Consider the following 17,071-nt stretch of genomic DNA (forward strand, 5'->3'; position numbering starts at 1 on the left):
CCCCTGGAACCACTATGTAATATATTGACATTAAACTTATTTAAAGGGACTCCGAGCAGTGCAGAAACTATGGAAAGATGCATACCATTTTGAAGCTCTCTTTCTCTTCTTTCCAACGACACAAAAACCGCCGCCCTACGCCTTTTAGTTTTTGCTATTTTTGCGATCGAAAGCGCGGCTGCCGCGATTTCGATCGCAGAAATAGCGAAAACTAAAAGGCGTAGGGTGGCGGTTTATATATCATTGGAAAGAGGAGAAAGACAGCTTCAAAATGGTATGCATCTTTCCATAGTTTCTGCACTGCTCGGGGTCCCTTTAAGTGATCATCAAAACATTTTTTAGTTTTCCACTTAAGTGAACATCAAACCAGTCTGTAAGCGCTAAGCAGTTGTGATTTTCTAGACTTGCCAGGTGATTAAAGAAAAAATACTGCAGTACACTGTTAAATGCAACACACAACATTCTCAACATCTCTGGTTAAATCATCTTTATGCACACAGAGCTTCCACTTTCTTTCAGGTGTTCACTCGTTGTTCTCACACAACAGACGTTCCACCTGCCTATCTCAACAACAGCTCTGTAAATGTTACTAAAATTAGGGAGTTTTCTTCTTATTTTGTTTTGTTTTTATATGTACCTTTAGACAACCTTGAAAGTTTAAAATGTAAAATTACAGAATTTTGTACATACTATCCATAAAAGTACTTGAGAACATGCCTAATGCAGAGATTGCGTAATCCTGAAGAACTTATTCCTGAATGAATTATCAGCGGTTACATCATTTTGTATTTTTGACCTTTAAAACACTTGTTTGGATTATTTGGGATTCTTTTGTGGTATTTTCACCTGTGGTTTAAAGGTGTGTACCCTTTCTCTGTTTCTTTTTTTTTTTTTTTTTTTTTTAGTTTGAGTCTCTCTTATCTCTAATAATTAAAAAGTAGTAAGAAAAGAAGAAGGCAATTCTAAAAATTTTCGCGTTCGATTCAGCGCGCGATCTATTAGCCATTCGATTCTCTACTCAATTATCTTATCTTCCATTCGTTTTTCTTATCTTTTTTCCATTCACTTCTATGAGAAATCGAGTGGAAGGGAATCGAGCGGAAAATCGGACATGTCAGAATTTTATCATCGAAGGCATCTATCGGAACGATTCTTCCCAAAAAACGTAATGTGTATTCCCAGCATAAAGATGTTAATTGCTCTAGATCCAATCTGATCCCGTAAAATTAATCTGTTACATGAACACAACCTTGTTTGTATTGAGGTGTGTTCCCGTTACCTTATATTACTACACATCATCCCTTTCTCATTTCAAAACCCCCTGTGCTACATTCCAGATAACCCCACATTGCTGCCATGTCACAGACACACCTCCACCACATCACCTGCTAAATGCATGCCCTCACTTACCGATAGACATGCTGAAGCAGTGGCCCAATGACCAATATGAAGGCAGGGGAGTAGGAGTGGGGTTGATTGAGGGAGAAGAAATAGAAAAGCCATCCCTTTTCTCCAGCTTACAATGACGGGAGTGAGTGAGGGACATGATCTCCATATCCTCTCTCACTGCTGGCAATGGGAAACCTGGGCTGCTATAATTGCTGAATCAATCCACCACTAGGAGATGCATAGACTTTGTCAGAAGCCCCAGTGTGATGTAATCACTGGAACTTTGGATGATTATAATGAAGGGAGCTATGGGGGTAGAGGGGGAGCTCTTCAGTGTAAGATGGGGAGATCAAATATGATTTATATAAATGGTCTTTAAAGTTAGAGTAGAATACTAGAGTTAGGTCTGACTTTACTGGGAAGGGGGACTACAGGGCCCATCTCCCAGCTTCTTAAAGTAATGTAGTGGTACGATATCCATGAAAACATAAACACAATTTTTTTTTTAATATTTTTACCATCTCTCTGTTGTTGAACAGCAGTAACCACACTCTCTTTCTGACATTTTTAAGCGAACATTGTGTTTGCATAGGTTTACTCAACCTTGTAGTCCATCAAATGTGCAAGTGCTTGTACTGTACCTCCAATGGGAGGACAGAGTTGGTCCTTTGCAGCAAAAAATGTACTAGGGCATGCTGGGCCATTTATGGGACAACTCCTGATATAGTAACCACTTTTCCTGGTCCCCTTGAAGTTTACTATAATGAGATTATACTGTACAGGTAGTCTCCAACTCATGACTTACGAATGACCCACTGATACGAACGGCATGATTCTCTGTTTCCATGGGAACAAGTCAAAACATTTTTTTCAAATTGGACTTGTAGTTTTTGAGAAAATTGATTTAAAAAAAAATCAAAGAAAAAAATGGCTTTTAAACTTGTATAAACAGGTACAAAGGGCAGAGGTGACACAGAGGGGGACACTGGAGGCATACGGGGGCACAGAGGAGGTACGGGGACAGAGATGGCACAATGTTCCGACTTAAGAACAGATTCAGGTTAAGAATGAACCTACAGTCCTTATCTCGTTCGTTAACCGGGGACTACCTGTACTGTTAAAAACAGTCCTAATATTAATTTAGAAAAGTGGGCTCCTTTAATCTGTGTTACTACTTTATTGCTGTTTTAGAGCACTAATGAGACTTTTTCTTGGCAGATGATGTGTTAATACTGGTAATACCGTGCATTCATTAGCTGCTGGAGCAGAACTGAGACTGTCTGCACTGGGCACAGACAGCAGCCTCATCTATGTTATGGGTGTCTGCTGTTGTGAAACACGAGAACATTACCTTCTGGTTTAACAAATCAATTGGTTTTCTGAGCAGCACTCACAGCAGCAGAAATGAGGGGGGGGGGGGGGGGAGAGTGGGGGGGCAGATATGGGGAGAATTCAGGTAATGATATCCTGCAGAGATTCTACCAGGTAATAAATATCCTGTAGAGGCAGCAGTAAGAGTCCCCCACACACAACTTCTTCTGTTATACAAGACACCATCTCTTCACCTTATTTCCTCTGTTTCCATCGTACTATTCCCCATATTTCTATTTTAGTAAGTGTTCTCGGTATCATCATTCTTTTTATCTTGATTCTTGTGCACATTTTCAATAGCTCTCTCCTGACTGATAAATGCCTGGCCTTGTGCGTTTCTACTTGTGTCTAAAAACATGTGTTCTGTTCAGTAATATATTACTGGGGCTCAATAAATCATGTGCCAACAAACCGCATTCCATGGAAAAGCCTGGTATTTTTATTTCAAAATAAAAATGGTAGATATAGGCTGGCTATTACTGATGGCAAAATAAATAAATTGAAAAAACCTGCTAATGGAAATTTCCGCTGCGTTTCTCAAGCATTTTGTTAAAGGGAACCTGAAAGGAGAGGTATAAGGACGCTGCCATACTTATTTCCTCTTAAACTCCTTGGCGGTAACCCCGAGTCAGGCTTGGGGTGGAAAAAAGAAGCCAGGAGCAGTAATCCCGAGCCTGACTCGAGGTAGCCGCCAGGAGGTAGGCAGAGACAGTCCAGCGCAGCGGGCGTTGTAACTCACCTCCCCTGGTATTCAGACACTGGCAGACATTCTTCTTCCGGTTTATGGAGGCTCTCCATCCCTTCGGTGAGATCATTGTTTGTCATCATGACAACAGACTACAAAGTCACTATAGGGGTACAGCGCCATCCGGAGGACAGAGGGAGAATTGTAGCGCTGCAACCCAGGGAGGTGATTCTGTGCAGGGGCTGCTGCAGATCTCACTGTGGTATGATTTTCTTCCTGCTTTTAGCATCTAATGCTAGGTACAGACCATACAATTTTCTGGCAGATTTACCTGGCAGATCGATTTTTTCCAACATGTCCAATCTGAATTTCAATCGATTTTCTGATCAATTTTCCGATTAATTTCCATAAAAGTGAACGGAAATCGAAAGGAAAATAGATCAGAAAATAGATCAAAATTCAGATCGGACAGGTTGGAAAAAATCAATCTGGCAGGTAAATCTTCCAGAAAATTGTATGGTGTGTACCCAGCATAAAAGCGTGTGAAAAAATTGTACCGCTTTTAGACACTAAAATCTAGAAATAATCATACCTCCAGGGACGTTAATAAAAATACCTGCTCTGATCTGGCATCATCTGATGAAGAACATGTCACAGTCTGAAAGGAGGGAAGCTGCACTGAAAACCAATCAGGCTGTACCTCATTGTACTTAGTGGTGTCAATGTGTGCTGATTATGGTAGCAGAAATAGGAGCTGAACAAGGAGCTCCTGACCTTCACTGCCCAGTCAAGAGCTTGTGGAGGGGCTTTGTCTTGATTATGTTGTTGTGATACAAAAAATAATAATAATATGATGACAATATATATATATATATATATATATATATATATATATATATATATATATCCTACTAATATAATAAATGGGAAAGTTCGGATGTTTGGATGTTTGGATGTTTGTTACTCGATCACGCAAAAACGGCTGAACGGATTTGAATGAAATTTGGCACACACATAGTACATTACCTGGAATAAAGTATAGGATACTTTTTATTCCCATAACCAAAAAGAGACAAATACAAATTTCACTGGAAAATGTAAACTGCAGACATTCTTACACTGTTACTCTGGAGGTGTGTTTAGCTTCTAAGGGTAGAATGGTTAATTTGCATATATTCAGCAGTGATGCCCTAGGAGACATCTCAAGCTCACTCCAACCTGAATTATCGCAAATTCTTTCTGTTTTAAGAAAGCATACTTTTGTTTTTCTTAACATCTTAGTAAGGGGGCTTTTAGGACTATTGTAGTCCCTTACACACTCTAATGAGTTCTGGGTCACCATGAGTTTGCTGGTTTGTCTGTATCTCTCGGTGTTAGAAGCCCTACTGCATAGAGCCAAATTAATCCATGCCATGCACTGATGAGGATCAAACAATCCAAAACAGTCTGTGTGCATGTTGGATTATTATGGCTCTGTACAAATTAACAAGCTGACACATCATTGCATTCCAGCGGTTCTGGAGGTGTGTTTAGCTTTTAAGGGTAGCATTGGTTAATTTGCATATATTCAACAGAGATGCACTGGGCGACATTTAAAGCTCACTCCTGAATTATCGCAAATTCTTTCTGTTTTAAGAAAGCAAACTTTTGTATTTCTTACACTGTCAATAGCAGGGTTCTTAAACTTTGCACAGTTGGTCACTGGGTGACTGGGATTAATATTCAGAAAAGTGGGTGGAGCCTACAAAAGCTAATCAAAATTCACCTATTGATTATCAAAGGAGTGGAGCCACTGCCAATTCGATTTATTTCATTTCAATGCCAATTATTGATGTCAAAGACCGCAAAGCTCACAAACTAGGTCATCCTTGAGTAATTGTGTGTTAGGATTAGAAAAAGTGGGCAGAGCTAACACTAGCCATTTACATACCCGGGCAACCAGCTAGTTTATATATATATTCAAAGAACAAGATGTTCTGGCTATGCTGTATAACACTGAACTATCTGAATCACAGAACTTAAAGAGAAACTCAAACCAAGAATTGAACTTTATCCCAATCAGTAGCTGATACCCCCTTTTACATGAGAAATATATTGCTTTTCACAAACAGACCATCAGGGGGCGCTGTATGACTGATTTTGTGCTGAAACCCCTCCCACAAGAAGCTCTGGGACCGTGGTACTTTTGGCAGTTTGTTACAATGTAACAAGGTTCACAGACAGGAATTAGCTGTTTACAGTTGTCTAACAGCCAAAACAGCTAGCAGCAGCTACATAACCTGCCCACAGTAAAAATGTCACCATGTAATAAATGTCAGAATGTAAATCAGGGAGAGAAAAGATTTTACAATGAGCAAACACTGACTAAATCATTTATACATAATTATTGTAAAAATGAAGCACTTTTTTTATTACATTATTTTCACTGGAGTTCCTCTTTAAAGAAAGTAAAATAATTTTGTAAAGAAATGTTATCTGCCCTGTGTTTTGTCATTTAGCTGTCTTCTTGTGCGTACGTATTAGTGCACCGTCTGTGAGTTGGGCGCACAGCAAGTGGAATGACGTCTCTCACTGCTGCAGCTAAACTCCATGGCGACGTTAAATACTATTCCCCCTCCTAGTCGTTGCAACTTGGAGGGAGGTGTAGTTACTCTTACACGCTAGGGGCCCAAAGATCAGTGGCACATGCCCCGGATCTATTCTGGGGTGCCCCAGATCTTCCCCAGGCAGAGAAGAAGCACCACAGTACCCAGCATGGCACCACACAGTACCCAGCTTGCACCACAGAGGCACCACAGCACCCAGCATGGCATCACAGCACCCACCATGGCAGTACAGCACCCAGCATGCCCCATAGAGGCATAGTGCTCAGCATGACAATAGCACTCAGCATGGCACCACAGCTCACACCAGTGGGGGTATGCTGGCTGCTATGGTGCCTCTATGTGGGCATATTGGGTGCTGTGATGCCTTTATGGGGGCATGCAGGGAGCTGAGGTTCTTCTATGGGGGCATGATGGGAGTTGTGGCGCCTCAATAGGAGGCCCGTGGGAGCATGGGAGGGGGTCCACTAGAAAGTCAGGGAATGCTATGGGGGGACTGGCAGCAGGCCAGCTCCCCCAGCAGCAAGCCAGACCATCCAGCACAGAAGCCAGGTAACTGCCTAGTTAAATTTAAGTCACACTGCCTATTTATGTGATATGCTGCATTTTTTTTGTATTAATGGAGAGGGGAGCTTAATTGATCATTTTGCTGGGCAGGCCTACTTAGACCGCTGTTAAGATCATGTAAATTTTGCTCCACCCATGACCACACCAACATACCGGGGCGTGGCCACACCCATTTTTCCAGATGAAGTGCCCCGGATCTCTTAGGATCCTAGCAACATCCCTGTTACACGCCCTGCCCAGTAGAACATTACTGCTATGTGGCACCTAGTTTCGGCACCTGGCACTAAACATCATGAACACCTGCTTCACTTCCTGTTCCTGGAGCTAATCTGCAGTGATACACAGTAATGCTTGAAGGCAGAACATGGGCATGAATGTACAGCTAAGGTCCATGCAAATGACAAAGAATACTGAGTCATGTATTTGACTAACACTTGCTCACCCACCTCCCATTGGATTGATAATAATTATGGAAATTGCACTCCCTCTGCACTCTCCAGCAGGACTAGCAATGCAAATATTTTGAGGAGGAGGCACTAAGTAAATTCAGTTTACGTGGTCTAAACAGAATAGTCAGTTTTATGGATTAAAACCTAGCAAAACTTAGCACTAGACCTTTTTTTTTTTCTTTTTTTGTATACTTTTTTTTTATCTCATCTCTGGAAAATACAATACACTCCATACAACAAAACATTCAGCAATAGTTCCATAGACCAGAGAAACAGCGGTGATTGTGTTCTGTGAAACAGATGATGGCACACTGACCTTTTCTAAAAGCTGGCGTAGCTGTTTGCTTTTGGCATCTCGAGAGCACAGGTTCTGTTCCGGAGCCACCACGGTGCAGATGCAGCGGCCGTCAGGGTCCTGCGCTGAACTGTAAACCTGCCAACCTTCCCGGGGGCTTATTTGTGTCTGTCAGTGGTGAAAGAAAATTGTAAATAAGTATTTGTGAGCCATGATACATTCCAGTCTTAAAAGAAAAGGCACAACAACAAATTCATGTTTTAAAGTTCGCTAAAATAAATTCCAATCTTCCTTTATTTTACATAGTTGCATATTTGTAAAAAGACAGGTCCATCAAGTTCAACTGTTTAACCTTCGTTGTACCTTAACCCAAAGCACAGAGAACATTTTATCACCATCCTCTGCCTATACCAAATATAGGTACATATCCTATTCTAAGTGATGAGTACCTTGCAGTGTGTGAGCTACTTATCACCTGGCCATTGCACAAGGATTACCGGCAAATCCAATTGCCAGCTTCACCCATGTGATGGCCGAGCGTTAAGAGCATTACTCAGGCGAATACTAGCTATTCACCTGAGTAAAACTCCTGTGTGCCGAGCCCTGGAGAGCGAGGTTTTGTGCTGTGGTGCTGTTCTTCAGCACCATTGGTCAACAGTCTGGTACAATGAGAATCATCCCTGAGGAGGATTTTCATTTGTCAGTTTAATAAACCAAGAAACATCCTCCTCAGGGACAGTTCTCATTGGTCCAGACCTGGAGCTTCAAAGATACTTTGCTGGGGCTCACAGTATTACAGAGTGATGTGAGTATGGGGCAGCAGATGTTATGCAGCATTGTGGGGTGAGTAGTATCGGGGCCAGGGATGCCTGGTTGAGCTGCAAGGGAGTTTGGAGCTGCAGCAGCAAGGATGGGAAGCTCAGATGGTCTACTTAGTAAAGGAGACTCCCAGATGCTTGGTTACACTGGTGGAAGACATGCACTAGGCAATTCAGACCTGCTCCTTAGCAGGTCTAAGCTAACGCTTATGTCTAACAGGAAGCATTGCTTCCCAGCAACATGTAAAGGGAAATAGGATAAGGTGCGAAGAACTCGCTGGGTGAGAAAATCACCTAAGCGAGTTTATTAACACATTGCCTGGTGCTGAGGAGAATAGGAATTCAGACTTGCCAGTGCTTAGTGTTAAGGAGTTAAGTAATAGGATATGTCCTATAGTTTTGAAGATGTTTGCAATTTAATAGCTTGATGTGAGCAAGAAGGTCCTGCCACAATGCATCACTTCAGCTCAATGTGAAAATATACAAAAGCATCCAAGTCCCCTTTAAATGCTAATATAGAATACATAAATAAAAACACTACTTCCTGGGATTCTTTTTTTAGGCAACAGCTATAAATTCTAAATCTTTGAAGATATTAAAGAGCACTGAAAAAATCCAGTACATACTCGAGTTATTAATAAAACAACATTTTCCATTGGTACAGTTTTCATAGAACAAGCCTATTGCATGAGGACAGCACACAAAGATAATATAGAGATTGTTTCATTTATTCAAAACTGAACTGTCTTCAATTCTGTATAGCTGTTTAAAATGGCCCTATAGTCAAAGTTTCCCCTTGGGCTCTAAATAATGATCCGCACTGTAAAAGCTATATAGAAAAACAGTTATGTCATAAAGTTACTGAAAATTTTAATAGACTGGTTTACTTTGCTGGGAAGGTTATCAAGTACATACCACAAACGTTTATTACTGTGCAGGAGCAACATTTTGTTCTTTGAACACTAATTGCAGATGATAAAACTAGGCAAACACAGCATAGAGTTTGTTTCTGCATGATTCAGTAACGGCACAATATTTAAATCTATTGAACTGTAGCGTTGAACTTTGATACAGTGCTACTCTATAGTCCATCGATCTACTGCCGCATCCAATCAACTGAAATGTACCATCGGGACCAATTTTAAGTCTAATCATTTTTGCAGTGCATTGTTCAAAATTACTATCGATGTAGATTGTTGCATTGCAGATAACTGGCAGATTAGATCACAGTTATTGAATCTGCCGGTAAAAATTGGTGCATGTATGGCCTGCTTAACTCTTTGCTTGACTGAAGGTACACTTTAAACCACAAGAGAATTTATTGCAGACAGTCCATTATTCACTGCACGAGTACCTACTCCAACATGCATCAAGTCTTTGAGGATCATCAAAGCAAAACACCTAGGCCTCGTTCACATTGCGTTTCGATTGCGTTGGATGTTTTTTGAAGCAATTTTTTTCCCCCTTCCAGGCGATTTCTGTTCCTTGGACATTTTTGGAAAGCGTTTTTGTATGCATTTTTGCAGAGCGATTCCGTTTTTTCACTTCCTGACGTCAGTCAGGAAGTGAACTCTTTGATCCGGAAAATAATAAATACAATGTATTTATTCTTAAAATCGCGATGCAGTTGTGGCACAAAGTGATCTTGTGAGCGTTTTGCGTTTTTCCTATACCTTCCATTGTAGCAAAATCTTCCTGAAAATGGTCCATGCATCGCTTCTCTGAGTGGAAAGCAGACGGATCGCCCTAATGTAAACTAGCACATAGGACAGCATGGTGTAAGCGCTTTCAGGGCGATTGCTTTAAAAAATCCAAAAACGCCTCCAGGGTAAACGAGCCCCTACTGTTGACACCTACTGCTTTGACTAAGAATATTAGTTTTCTGGCTGCTATGCTTGCCTTGTGGCTAGATGTACTTTGGAGTGTCTCCCCTAGAACAAATAAGCTGCTTAGTACTTACTACATGGCTTAGGGCTGTTTAAGCTAGAAGCGATTTGCTGCATTTTGTGATCCAAGTGCAAAGGCACCAGCAAATTAATCGCAGGTACCCTTTTATACTTTTGTGATGCAATTGCAATCCAATTTTCACTGATAGCATAACATGTGGTGCGATAATATAACAGTAGGTAACCACATCATGTCAAATCTGAGCATGGCTGCAGCTGCACTAAGATGTGAATCCAGGAGAGGGACATCTCACAACGAGCCCTACTGAGTGCTCCCTAGCACCGAGTCTTAAAACGAGAGACATGAGGGTTATTGCAACAGTATACGCAGGGCAACATTTCTGGAAAGGCCACAAATGCTTGGGCTTTGGGCAGTGCCTGCCCAAGGGAGTGGCTAAACATGGAATAGGGATTGCTGTATATGTTAGTGGAGGCTATATATAGGAAAGGAATGGAGAACTCAAGAGGGAAGCTGCTGCCCAAGCCAGTGGTACATAAAAGAAAAACAGTGGTTTACATGGAATCAGAAGGGGAGTCACAAGTAACTTGGCTTAGGGGCGAATAAAGTGTAAATCTAGCCTTGGGTAGAAGACATGATAGGCATCCTAATATTATACAACACGGAAGGTCTTACTTTCTCAAAAAAAAAATGACTTAATATGTATATGGAATAAAGAAGTTTACTGACACTAATAAATGTTGAGGTTTAAAAGGGTCACATACTGCATCAGGTTCAAGTGTCCCGAGTCTACCAGGGACATTTAGTCTGATTGCAAAGAAATAGGAGGCACACTTGAACCTGATGAAGCAGGTGACCCCTGCAAAACTTATTAATTTCCTTTCTTTATATGCACACCGAGGCATGATCTTATTAGAGGAGGTAAGCCCTTCCTGTCTTTCATTGTTCTATAAACCATGAGGATCTCTTCTACCCTATATCATTACAGCCAGAGAACTAGCATTTTTTTAAAGAAGCTATGACAGCCTCCATAAGCTCTTTTATGACAGGTGTACATTATACTTAAGTAAAGCCAGCATCCTTCTACTGCAGTATTAACTTGAACAAAGGTTAAAATCAGTTCACAGCACTTTGGAGATTTTAGAGCGGATTCAGAGGAGGCTACTGTTAGACATAATAGTTGTGTTGCTGTCTAAAATGATCAAACACAGGGTTGTGCCTGACTTCTGCTTCTGTTCCAGGACCAAACTTTGGGAATCATTGCATTTTTACTGAGCAATCAGAAAAGAAACAGCTCACACGGGGAAATAAGGGAACTACTGACATCAAATGCCTGAAGTTGTACTACTACAATTCTTAGAACATTCCTCTAAACTGTTCACAGATCCAAAGGATAGAAAAGAGCTAAGAAAAAGAATGCTCCACCAACAACTGAGTTCTCTAAAATACCACTTGAACTGAACCCGGGTGGTACAGAGATAGTAAGCAGGCACAAATTTCAAGCTGCACATGCGCAGTGAAAGAAAGTGCTCGTGGATGAGAGCTTGCTTTCTCTGTGCTTGAAGTTTGGAACGTGCACCTGCACAGTTCTGATTTATGCGCTGTCGCTAGGGGGAGCTTCCTTGTTTTCATATTTGACTGGAGGATTTAGTTGAATATTAAGGCGACTGAGGACAGGAAACAGGAGGGACCCTGTGAGAAAACACGGAAAAGCCGCCGTGTGTGCTCAGAACAAGGCAGCTAATTCCGCATCCAACGCGGCTGATTCCCCATCCAACGCGTGGTTGGCACGTGTAGGCCTACATCTTCCAGTATGGCTGAACGCTGAGAAACCGCCGCATGCCCTGATAGCGGTGCGGCTGGTTCCGCGTCCAGCGCGGCGGGTGGTACGCAAGACATGTCTGGTGTGGCTGGGACTAATAGTCCACACAGGTTCAGAAGGACGCGCATGCGTGTTAAGAGGCAGAACTTTTATGACAGTCAGAAGGGAGTCAGCTGACCAAGCCGGTCAGCTGACGATTCAACCAGTTCCCATTGGTCCAGCACTTAGGGGAGGCGCTGGGGAGCGCTGGGCTATATATACTGGGTGCTGGTAATTCACTGGTTGTCTGCCGTTGCGATCACTACGTGGAAGCACTCAGACCTTATTGTCAGAATCTGTGTTATCATTCTGTTATACTTCAGACTAGTTCCAGGGTGTTGATGATCAAGGAGCTCACACCCAAGACTAGGGATTTGTGTTATCATTCTGTTATACTTCAGACTAGTTCCAGGGTGTTGATGATCAAGGACCTCACACCCAAGATTAGGGACTTGTATTATCATTCTGTTATACTTCAGACTAGTTCCAGGGTGTTGATGATCAAGGACCTCACACCCAAGATTAGGGACTTGTATTATCATTCTGTTATACTTCAGGCTAGTTCCAGGGTGTTGATGAACAAGGACCTCACACCCAAGATTAGGGACTTGTGTTACCATTCTGTTATTCTTCAGACTAGTTCCAGGGTGTTGATGATCACGGAGCTCACACCCAAGACTAGGCATTGTTTATTATCTGTTATGACTTTCTGCTTTCCTGACCACTCTTCTGTTCACTGATTTGGTACTTCGCTATATCTGATACTCTGTTGCCAAACCCTGCTTGCCTTAGGAGGATTACCGAATCAGCCTTCTGTCTTTGTACTTTGTATGTCCGTGTGTTGCCGACCTGGCTTGTCCGACCTTGAGAGCTATCTCCTCAGTTAAGAGATAGTTCACAGATCAGTCAGTGACATCCATCTATTGGTGTCACTCCCGCTCTGGTCCTTCCTCTCCCAGTCTGACTCCTCCCTGCGGGAGATTCTCAGGCTGCTGAAAGGTACTCATACTCTAGCAGTATTCCTGACTGCTTTGTACCTGTTCTCCTGATATTGTTCTCAAAGTATTACTGTTGCACCAAACACTCCTATCTCTCAGGTGTCCAGAGGTTAGTAATATATCTGATTATCGGTGATACTGCAGATCATCAATGATCAGGTATATATCTGTATTTTTGGTGATACTGCAGATCACCAATAATCAGACCCTCTCTGTGTTACACCGATCGTTACAGACCCCAAGGACAATGATCAGCACCGAGAGACTTTAAAAAAAGGTAATCTAGCCCACCATGGACCTCAGTATTTTTTTGTCCCAGGTTCAGGGGTACTTTAACTCGTTCACTCAAACTGGATGTTTTTATGCATCCAGTTTCAGCGCCGATAATGCTGCCAAGACCTAACAGCACGTCCTGTTAATCAGCGGCAGGACTTGTAGTGGAAGGATTGGTGAATGGGAACATGTGTTTCCTGAGCCAATCTGATGCTTTTAGTAAAGAATGCATATAGTTACAATCAGTAACAATGTGCATTCTTAAAAATGTTAGTAAAGAAGTCCCTCGCTCAACTCATTTATCACCACAGATTGTTGTCAATTAGTAGAGATGGCCCGAACCTCTGATTTTCGGTTCGCGAACTTCCGCAGACGTTCACGAACATGCGAACTTTCGCGAATAGACTTCAATGGGGAGGCGAACTTTGAAAACTAGAAACATTTATGCTGGCCACAAAAGTGATGGAAAAGAAGTTTCAAGCGGTCTAACACCTGGAGGGGAGCATGGCGGTGTGGGATACACTCCAAAAGTCCCGGGAAAAATCAGGATTTAACGCACAGCAGCGTTTTAAGGGTAGAAATCACATTTTATTGCTAAATTGGAGGCCTAAAGTGCTTTAAAACATCTTGCATGTGTATACACCAATCAGGGAGTGTAATTAGAGTACTGCTTCACATTGACACACCAAACTCACTGTGTAACGCACCGCAAACCGCTGTTTGTGTAGTGACAGCCGTGCTGGACTGGTGCGCACCATGGCCAGAGTACAGGCGATAGCGGTTTTCAAGCCCATATGGTCAGGCTGAGTGACTGAGTGTCCGGCTGATCGACTTTGGTCTGTACACAATGAAGCAACGACCTTATTATCTGTTTTCTTGGGTCAGGTGTGCCCTCCAACCCCAACACACTCATATAGCCGTCGGTCATTGCTTCATTCTGATACGCAAACCCCTTCACCGCGGCAAGGTAATGATCACGAAGGGGAATTAACACATGTACATGCCTTTTGCTTTGTTGTTGCAGCTGCAGTGCAGCCAGAAAAAATTAAGCAGGCATGTACACGCACCAAAAAATTATTATAGCGGCTGCTGCTAGCAGCCGCCTTAAAAATTCAGGAATCCGCCTGGAGTCCTGGTGGACCCTGTTGGTGGTGGCAGTCAAGCGGCCTTCAGGCAGAGATGCTGTGTGGGGACCGACTTAGTCTTGGGGCAGGCAGCCAGTCACACGGCATGCAGGCAGAGATGCTGTGTGCGGGGACTGACTTAGTCTTCAGGCGGGCAGTAACCCTCCGGGATCCATGCCTCATTCATTTTGATAAAGGTGAGGTACTGAACACTTTTGTGACCTAGGCAACTTCTCTTCTCAGTGACAATGCCTCCAGCTGTGCTGAAGGTCCTTTCTGACAGGATGCTTGAGGCAGGCCAAGACAGAATTTGCATGGCAAATGGGGACAGCTCTGGCTACAGGTCAAGCCTACGCACCCAGTAGTCCAAGGGTTCATCGCTGCTCACAGTGTCTACATCCACACTTAAGGCCAGGTAGTCGGCTACCTGCCGGTCGAGGTGTTGGTGGAGGGTGGATCCGGAAGGGCTAAGGTGAGGTGTTGGACTAAAGAATGTCCGCATATCCGACATCACCATGAGATCGCTAGAGGGTCCTGTCCTTGCCTGCGTGGACATGGGAGGAGGATTACTTGAAGGGGCACCTTTATTCCGTTGTGCTGTGACATCACCCTTAAACGCACTGTAAAGCATAGCTGCCAGCTTGTTCTGCATGTGCAGCATCCTTTCTGCCTTCAGGTGAGTTGGTAACATGTCCGCCACTTTGTGCCTATACCGAGGGTCTAGTAGCGTGGCCACCTAGTACAGCTCATTCCCCTTGAGGTTTTTTATACGGGGGTCCCTCAACAGGCTGGACAGCATGAAAGACACCATCTGCACAAAGTTGGATCCAGACGTACTATCCAACTCCTCTTGCTCTACCTCAGTGATGTCAGGTAAGTTCTCCTCCTCCCCCCAGCCACGAACAATACCACGGGAGCATTGAGCAGCACAAGCCCCCTGTGACGCCTGCTGCGGTTGTTCTTCTGCTGCCTCCTCAAAAAAAAAAAAAACACCTTCCTCATCATCTGACTTCTCTTCCCCACCCGACTCTTCCTCCTCCCCTTCCACCCCCCTCTGTGCTGCTGCAGGTGTTGAGAAAACATCTGGTACTGATGAGAATTGATCCCACAATGCTTCCTCCTGTAAGTGTTCCTGTTCACGCTCATCCACAGCTTGATCCATCACTCTACGCACGGCACGCTCCAGGAAGAAGGCATACGGGATCAAGTCGCTGATGGCACCTTTACTGTGACTCACCATGTTTTTCACTTCCTCAAACAGCCGCAAGAGCCTGCAGGCATTTCACATGAGTGTCCAGTACTTCGGCCAGAACATCCCCATCTCCCCAGACCGTGTCCTTTGACTGTAGTTGTAGAGATACTGTTTGACAGCTTTCTCCTGTTGTAGCAGGCAGTCGAACATCAGGAGGGTCGAATTACAGCGAGTCGGGCTATCGCAAATCAAGCACCTCACCGGCAAGTTGTTTCTCCGCTGAATATCGGCAAAGCGTGCCATGGCCGTGTAAATGCCCACACAACTTCCTGGCCTGCTTTAGGATGTACTGTAAGCCTGGGTACTTGGACACAAATCTCTGGATTAGGAGATTGAGCACATGTGCCATGCAGGGTACATGTGTCAACTTTCCCAAATTTAAAGCCGAAATGAGATTGCTGCCATTGTCACAAACCACATTGCCGATCTTCAGATGGTGCGGGGTCAGCTCTGATCCACCTGTTTGTTAAGAGCAGCCAGGAGAGCTGCTCCAGTGTGACTCTCCGCTTTGAGGCAAGACATGTCTAAGATAGCGTGACACCGTCGTACCTGGCATGCAGCATAGGCCCTGGGGAGCTGGGGCTGTGTAGCTGGAGAGGAGATCACAGCACCAGTAGAGTTGCGCTGCCACTCAGCCAAGGAGGAGGAGGAGGAAAACAACGACAGCAAAGAGGATGTAGCAGGAGGAGTAGGAGGAGAAGGAGAGGGGGTGGCAGCAGGCCTGCCAGCAAGCCGTGGAGGTGTCACAAGTTGGTCCGCTGCACAGCCATGTACTCCCTGCTTGCCAGCGGTCACCAGGTTGACCCAATGGGCTGTATAAGTAATGTACCTGCCCTCTGCTGTGGGCAGAGGAGCAGGAGGTGCTCAAGGTGAGAGGTGGAGTGGAGGAGGTTGGCTGTGATTGTGAAGGTGCATGGGAGAAAGCGGCTGAAGAAGATGATGCACCTGAAGGAGGAAGAGGAGAAGGAGGGTGGCTTTGCTTTTGTGTGCTGATTTTGCTCAGGTGGTCTTCCCATTGCAGTTTGTGCCTTTTCTGCATGTGCCTTCGTAAGGCAGTTGTCCCTACGTGGGTGTTGGCCTTTCAATGGCTCAATTTTTGGTGGCAGAGAGTACAGATGGCATTGCTCTGATCTTTGGCATACACACTAAAAAATGTCCATACCGCTGAACCACCCTGGGGTGTGGGCACTGTGGTGGTGTCAGCAGCTGACGTTGAAGGGCATGTTGGCTGGCTGTCCATAGGTGGCGATACATGGTGGCAGACACTGCCACCAGCTGTTTCTGACAACATGCTCCCCCTGCTTCTTTCAGCAACTCGTCTCTTCCTACTCCTCTCTGACTCCCCCTCTGAATTGTCCCCCTGTTCATCTCCTCTATTGGGAACCCACGTGGCATCCGTATCATCATAATCATCATAATTATCCTCCCCAGCTTCGCTTGTATCAAACACCTCCAAAACTACACCAACAGCATCCTCCTCC

General features: G+C 43.9%; 1 protein-coding gene across 11 annotated transcripts in view; it reads right to left on the reverse strand.

Annotated features, from left to right (window-relative positions):
- Window positions 1-17,071, reverse strand: part of OLFM3 (olfactomedin 3) — a 407,311-nt gene that overhangs the window by 25,063 nt on the left and 365,177 nt on the right. For 10 of the 11 annotated variants that reach the window (XM_068240007.1, XM_068240009.1, XM_068240008.1 and 7 more), the window contains one exon: window positions 7,381-7,527. Coding sequence is in view for 2 of the 11 variants with exons in the window: in XM_068240006.1 (XP_068096107.1) it covers window positions 7,381-7,527 (147 nt within the window). In the remaining 9 variants the exon portion in view is untranslated. The remainder of the gene's footprint in view (window positions 1-7,380; window positions 7,528-17,071) is intronic. The other variant, XM_068240005.1, reaches the window with a different exon arrangement.

This window comes from Hyperolius riggenbachi, chromosome 6, assembly GCF_040937935.1.
Source record: "Hyperolius riggenbachi isolate aHypRig1 chromosome 6, aHypRig1.pri, whole genome shotgun sequence".
NCBI classification, from domain to species: domain Eukaryota; kingdom Metazoa; phylum Chordata; class Amphibia; order Anura; family Hyperoliidae; genus Hyperolius; species Hyperolius riggenbachi.